Source organism: Phalacrocorax aristotelis, chromosome 9, assembly GCF_949628215.1.
Source record: "Phalacrocorax aristotelis chromosome 9, bGulAri2.1, whole genome shotgun sequence".
Classification (NCBI taxonomy): domain Eukaryota; kingdom Metazoa; phylum Chordata; class Aves; order Suliformes; family Phalacrocoracidae; genus Phalacrocorax; species Phalacrocorax aristotelis.
The window spans coordinates 3,350,833-3,358,414 of NC_134284.1; the positions used below are offsets into that span (position 1 = coordinate 3,350,833).

General features: G+C 41.6%; 1 protein-coding gene across 1 annotated transcript; it reads right to left on the minus strand.

The window, feature by feature from the left end:
- Window positions 1-3,284: 3,284 nt before the first annotated feature.
- GREM1 (gremlin 1, DAN family BMP antagonist) lies at window positions 3,285-7,024 on the minus strand. The gene has a single exon (XM_075103218.1). The coding sequence runs from the start codon at window positions 7,021-7,023 to the stop codon at window positions 6,469-6,471; it is 555 nt and encodes a 184-aa protein (XP_074959319.1). The 5' UTR covers window position 7,024; the 3' UTR covers window positions 3,285-6,468.
- Window positions 7,025-7,582: the final 558 nt, after the last annotated feature.

Sequence of the window (7,582 nt, forward strand, 5' to 3'; positions counted from 1 at the left end):
AGAACAATATTAAGGTCTTCAAGTTAATCTATTGTTGATTTAGTTATTTAAGCAAACGAAGTTAACATCACTCTGTAGCGATGCCATGCAATAACTATAAAATTATGATTAATGAGTTTGAATGTTGGTGTCCCAGATGAGCTGTAACTGACACATTAATTCTTTCCAATTGCTTTCTTGCTGGAATCCATATTGATGTTACTAGACAGAAGGATATAGCTCTCAATTATTGTAGAGAGAGATGGAGATATTATTTTGACCTTTGTTCTTCTGATCTTTTGGAATTGGAATATGGCTGTTTCCATAAGGCAGTCTTCAAAAAAGAAATGCAAACATGGCGATTTCAGATTTTATTTGCAGAAATTTTATTGGGAATCAATGTAACTTCTCCACTTGATTCTTTCCCAAGCTGTGTGACTTACATCTGTATCACAGCAAGGAGGAGTTATCGCATATCGCAACTTAGAAGTTTTTTTTAACGCAATCCCAAACATTCTTCTTTTATGTCAGCGTATAATTTGATCCTCATATATTGCTCCTTGGTCATTTAAAAGAGGTAGATTACGAAATTTATTTGCAATATTTTTAGAAAGTAATAGGAAAGGGAGCAAGTGACAGTTAAAATTTCTGCACTCCTTCCCCCAGACCCATAAAAGCTAGGGGAGGAATTCAGGCAGCCAGAAGCCACACATTGTCAAAGGGCACCTTAAAGTCATCAGCTACATTCCCAGGCAGGCAGTGCAGACAGGCTTCAGATGTTTTTATGAAGCTGCATTACAAGGTAGCATCAAAAAGCTGCACTACTGGGATTCGTTACGATACCTGTGCATTGCTGTGTATTTCTGGTTTCAGCCTCAGCTGATGAAAAAAAAATAAAGCAAGGTATCTGAATCTTATTATGGTTAATATTTTTGATACCTGAAGGCCAAGATCTGATGGTTATTAAAAATATGTAGCAGTGATATCGCCAGTGTTTTGACTAAAGCCAAACATACGTTGTTTTTTTCACTCCCTTAAATTTTAAATGATGCAGTTCTCCCCTTCAGAAGCCTTTGGTTCATACAACCGTCCAGGTAAGCGGAACGACTCAGAGAAAATTTTGGACCTTCACCTGCCAACATTGACTGCTGTATTTCAGTAATTAATATGAAGCCGTTTCTAAGGCAGGGTTGAGTTATTTGGAGGGAATAAGATGCATGTTTTTTCAAAAGCAAAGGAGGACTGTGTAAGGGGACCACTGGGTTAAGCAAACCAGCATTGTCATCTCAGTCTTGTACCAGTGACTTGGTGCTTCTCATTCAGGAAACCTTTTGGAACTAACAACTCTGGGCTCACTCCTGAGCACTGGACAGTACAAAGAAACATCTGTCCCCAAGCATACAGTTCTCCAGGGCTTATCTTTTTTAACTCAGGAGACGGTAAACGACCCGGTTAAATTACTGCATCATTTTTGCAAATGCAACATCCCTCTTCCCAGCCAGGCACCACCGCTGACAGGCAGCTGGAGCGGAGCCGCGATACTGTCTGTTCCACTGACCCATCCAGGACACACCGTACCTACTGTGTGCATGTGGTGCTCAGATGTCTTGCACATGCTCAGCAAATCCAACACGTTCTTGATGCCTCAGTCCTGTAATGTGTGTATGAATCAACTGCACAGCACATGGATGACAGAGCACACACAGAAATCCCAAGCAGAAATCTAGACTACCTCACTGGGGAAAGAGAAAAAATAGTTTTACTTCTGTGTCCCTGAAAGGTGATTAAGGTGTGTGAATTCTCTCTCTGTTATCTTCTTTTGATCGGTGTAACTAAAAAGCACACGGGACTTCACAGTGGACATATCTTCAATTCAAAGCTGGTATGTAGGCCTAACATAAATTATAATGAATGTCTGAGCTTGTTAGCATATAAATAGTAAGACCATGGTACTACAGAGCACTAGAAAGGTAAGTCCAGGAGGTTTTTCCCTCTGTTTTAAATATTCAAGTACAGCTATATATGCACATCTTTTCAACGAAACTTGTTCTGTCCAACTGTGCCTGTATCTCACGCCAGAAAAAATCAGTTGCCTTCTAGAGATAATGATTTTAATGTTATTAGCCTTTCAGGAAGTTTTAGAAGTGCACACACACAAAAACCAAAATGCTAGAAGAGACAGAAGACTAAACGAAAATGCCTTTAAAAACCCGAGACAACCAGTGCTAGTGGGCTGCTCAGCTCCACTATTTCACAAGGGCTTTGCATGAGGGAAAACCACACCAAACCTCCGCAGCACCCAGCTTTTCAGAGCTGGAGATGGGACATCGGACACTTCTCTCTGGTTAGCTGCGTGCACTACAGGAAAACACTATATGTCGTTCACTCTTGAGTACCCGACTACGCCGTTGTCGGTCCTTTGAGCTAAAAGGTGTACGTCTGAAATAGGCCTGCATTTCACGTAAGCTCAGAGGCTTTTGTGAACCCAGAGGCTGTTCTCAGTCCGGTTCAGCGAGGCGGTGATCCCGGTCAGAGCCACTTTCTCCACACGGGCAGCCAATGCCACCAGTCCTGCAGAGAGCAGGATTGCACGGGGGGCTGCAAGGACTGACCGAGCCCCTCCCACACCTGCCAGGGTGGCCGGTTGGAAAGGTAACGTTCGTACCGCTGCTGCCCATCTCCCACCGGTGGGAGTGGGGTGGGAAGTTTGAAGAAACCTGTTCTCTGGGGTTGTATTCCTTCCTCAGCACAGGCCTTGCTCAAGTGCCACCAGCAGGGACAGAGAAGGTAAAAAGGAAATTTCAAATCTTCCTGTTCTCTAATTATTTTTCATCTTCTCTGTCCCTGTTTACAGCTTGCAATTGTGCTGTATCGTAAAGGTGTTCCTTACCCTTTTTCTTCTAAAAGTGGGAGTAAACTGCTAGCTAGATGTAAAAACTGACGTAAGGTGTAAGGCAGGCCCGCCGACTCCAACTTCAACTCTACAACAGTTCAAGGCTGATTTATATTTTGAACTGTCACTATATGGTTTACAAGGGGAAAAGTGCAAGTAAAGATTAAGATTTTTCCTTCTATAAATTGTGGAAGGGTGAGGGGGAAGTGACAGATCTCATTTAAAAACCTTATTGAAGCAGCCGTGTTGAATGATGGTGCCATTGCTTGTCTCTGTGTCTCATTGTCATAATGTAAGCCCTTTTATAATTAGAAGAAACCACAGAAGTCAGAGTAAAGTACAACAGATCCAGAAAAAGCTGGAAACTTAAGGAAGAAATGAAAAAAAAAAACCCAACAATAGTCATGGGCTGGAGAAGATATTTTATTTATTTGTTACTAGTAGTTAAAATGACGTACAAAATGCTGGGAAGAAAAAAACCTCCAATTCTATTCAGTTACAAAATAATTAAAACTTCATTTTAAACCAAGTTTTGCTTTGTGAGACCGAGCATGAAAAAACTGCAGCCTTAGGTTATATAGTCCATTGTTTTTAGAATAAAGCAGACATTTAAATACATATTGTGGTTGATATTAAATATCTTGTATAATTGTAAGTTAGCAGAACTTTCTTAGTCTCAGGCAATAACTAGCAATTCATAAAAGTTCTTTGTATAAAATTTACATATTGGGAGGGAATCTGCCTCAAGGGGAGTTCCGTCATGGTCTATGTACAGGCTATTTTGGAACATAAAGATTTGTAAAACATTTATCAGTTTTCCTTCAGAATACTAGCCTAATCTTAAATAAGGGAGTCAGTAATGTCTGAAGCTTTGCTTAATGGCTAAGGGTTTAGGGACATAGCAGTCACTGTAAAAGACAACTTCACATGGAGAAAAAAAATTCTTTCGTAAGGTGTGCCCATTTTTTGAACAGAAGCCCTAGCTAGTACAAAACTTTCAGCAATGCCCGAGATTGGCCCTTTCCCCTGCAAACCAACTCAAAAACAGTAATTTAAAGGAAAACAACCCCTGCCTATTATCAGTGAAAGAGGATTTGTATTAATAATAACATTAAATATCCATATCTTTCTGTTTAACTATTCACATTCCACACAGTGGAAATCTACGTCCTGTAATTCCAGATCTTAAAATTGGATTTTAAAATCCATGAAGAAATGTGTCAAACCTGCTGAGTAAGAGTACACCAAATGAAATGCATTTTAATAATACGAATCGATGAGTTGCAATCTCTTATTCCTACAAATGCAGACCTCACAGCAGTGGATTTTACAATAAAAATATATTAATCGCAGAGATGCAGGATATCGCCAATAACTGCATGACGCACTGTGTAACAGCTGGGGCACCTAATATAATGACTGCACACTGGATGCGTCTGTGACATGCCACTGCACATTTTTCTCTTTGGACATCTCAGTAAGAGCAGAATTGTCTTCCTCAGCATTCAACGGAAAGATATGCTGCCAAGATAATCACCCGGTGGCTGAAAGAGGCATCTGGTGTGCGAAAGAGCAGCCACACTGATAGTGGACGCTAGAGAGTATTACTGCGGAACGGGGAAACCGAGTCCTGGGCTACCCGCACCCCATCATACAATTAACGTGGATGTAACTCCCGTTTCTCTCACATCAGCGATGTCCGGGTTGCTCTCAGGCCCAGTACTGACGCCAGCGTAGGGACACGCCTTTCCTTTGGTACCCCACTGGGCAGGGCCAGGTGTCAGGGCCCTGCAGGCACAGGCACGAGGGTGTGCAGCACCCCGCCACCTCTTCACCACCTGGTTGGAAAGCGCCCTTGCAAAGCCAGAAGCCAGGACAGCATGAGTCGTTTGCACACCATGCGGCGTGAGATGCAGCCAGTGAGGAAACCCCCAGGCTTCCCATCGGACCTCCAGGAAAGCAAGGGCAAGGTGCGTGGAAGGGCTCTCCCTCAGGTCCAATGGCTCAGGGTCCACCTAGCTACACCAATTTCTTTTGCAGGACCTTCTGTACTCTTGCCAAAACCCACAGCCCTGATCAAGTTTAAGCTCCTAATCCTGAAGGAGACAAAAGGCAGGATAACCTCACAGGTGAGATTCATCAAGCTGTTGGAAGTAGTATGTCCCCTTTTATGGTTTTTTTCCTCCCCAAATGAGAGGGGCAGTCAGCCCTTAATTTTCAGGAAATTCTCTTTACTTAGTCCAAATCCAGTTTAAAGGCAAGTCTGTGGTAAAAGATATAAAAAGAGGATTATTGCTGGCAAAGTTCTGCATCTCTTTTTCAACAAACTGCATGCCTGTGGCAAAGCTAAAATAACAATAACAATGCAATGTTTACTAGTCATGAATGTCGTGTCTTTTGTCTCTTGTGTGGTTATTGCATTTGCCGTCACATGATGCTTGTTTTAATATTTGCTTTGCTCTTCATGTACTAAATTGCTGCCATTCTGTACTTGATCTTGGTTAGCAAGATTTTTGTGCTGTGGTTATGTACGTCTTTTATGTATGCGTGTGAAAAAGAGAAGGAGAGAGTTTGGCTACGCACAATGGAATATGCGTACTCATTGTATGTATGTATAGATACCAATGACTAAAAGATACTGCATATACATATATATGTAGATATGAAGAATAACTGATATCAGAAATACAAGACATCAAATGGATCTAGTGGCACAGGAATGGGTTTTGATTGATTTAGAAAGCCATTAGAATTCAGAAGTATATTTATAGCCTTGTATATAGATTCTCTTTAATTTATGTAATATATGACTAGGTATATAAATTAAAGCAAAACATAAACAGAAGACAATATCTCTTCCTCTGTGTCTTCCTGTTTATGTATCTTTCCTTCTTCTACTCCCTTTTGTACTCTCCCCGTCTACTTACTTTGGCCTTTTGCTTTCTAACTTGCTGCAGCTCTGTTTTCCATCCACCTATACTGACTTTTCAACACTCCCACGTCCCCCCATTGTTCTCCAGACATGGCTTTTGGATTACAGTTATTTGTTTTGAAGGCGCATGCTATAAACTCTTGATACAGCCGCTATTTTCAGTGATGGTTTTGCTACGCTTTAAACTGCTTTTTGCCTACTTCATATTTAAGAATAGATGAATGCTTTCAAATATATTGTCCTCTCACTTTGAGGTTTCTCTTAATACAGTAAAAGCAAATAGCACGGCAGGTGAACATTAGCAATAGCCACAGCTCCACTTCCCCAGCAAGCGGCAAAAATGTGAATATCCACTAGGAAACCTAATTCATGACTGTGGGTAAATAGATATTTTTAGTATTTCATACCCGTTAAATATTTTTGTCATAATGAACATTCACGTATTTGCTTGTACACATCCATTTTTCTCTCTTAGACAGAAACATCCATGTGCGTGTCCTCTCCTTACATCATTTTTTTTCTTTATTTTTGGGGTTTTTTTTCTTGTTTTAAGTAATTAATAATTTTGTCCAGCCCTGAAGGTATGCTAGTTCATGCCATTCACTCTCATGCTGGCAATGATTGCGTACAGTCAGAGTGCAATCGGTACCGTATTTTTCTCAGTTTAGTCCAAATCAATAGATATACACCGGCATTCCTTAACTCGGGTGATTCTTTTCTTCTTTCTCGGGGGCTGAAGCTCGGGGCAATTGAGTGTAACAGTCATGGTGGTGAATTTCTTGGGCTTGCAGAAGGAACAGGATTGGAAGGAGCCTTCCTCCTTACGGACATGCCTGGGGATGTAGAATGAATTGCACTGGCCATAGCAGAACCTGTTGATAATGGTACGACTGTTGCAGCCTTCTTCGTGGATAGTTTGTTTGAGGGGTTGAGTTTTACACCAATCCCGCTTCAGGTATTTGCGCTCAGTGATGTGCAATGCCTCCTGACTAGACTCCAGCACCTCTTCCGCAGGCATTGAGGTGCCTTTTCCTCGTTCTCGATGCCTAGAGCCCGACTGCTGCTGTGTCTGTATTTGCTCTGAATCATTGGGCTGATCTTTGTCAGGAGGAGGGATAGCGCCTTGTGATCCGCGATTCCTCTTTCTCCCTTCTGCTGCCGGTAGCAGAAATCCCATCAGAAGAAACACGGTGCCGACGGCATACAGTGTGCGGACCATCCTATAGAGAGGAAGTTGAGGGAATAAAGCACAGTTGTGGATTTCAGATATCAAGAGAAGTCAGGCATGCAGTAAATTTTGAGTTCCATAAAAGAAATATGTGTGTGCGTGCGTACGCTTACAAAAGGTAAGCATTTAGCCAAATTATCAAGTGATAAAAGCTTTAATGTACAGTGGTTGAAAGTCAAAGGCTAAAGTAATCCCAAACAGAATTTCATTTAGTGTCACATGCATCTTCTTCCAGCTCTTTTCTCCATGTATATTACCCTAGTTAAGAGTTCTCATTCCCTTCTTATAGCTCACTGACATTAGGAAAGTGGCTCCTGACTTACACTGGTGGAAGAACAGATTTCATGCTATGCAAGGATTTATATGACACAGCAATCTGCAGTGCCAGAGGACTAAACCCTTTGACTTAGGAGATCCAGTGTAGCTATGTGTTCCTTAGTCAGACTCAGAAGCTTTGTACAGCTTCTCGCATAATACACATCCAGACTATAATGTGAATGCTATATCCACCTGTTGACTGAATTACAGCATCCCAAGTCTGTCACGCTGC

What these genes read in the sequence shown, in the direction of transcription:
- GREM1 (XM_075103218.1), bottom strand. Translation starts at nt 7,023, where the DNA reads ATGGTCCGCACACTGTATGCCGTCGGCACCGTGTTTCTTCTGATGGGA.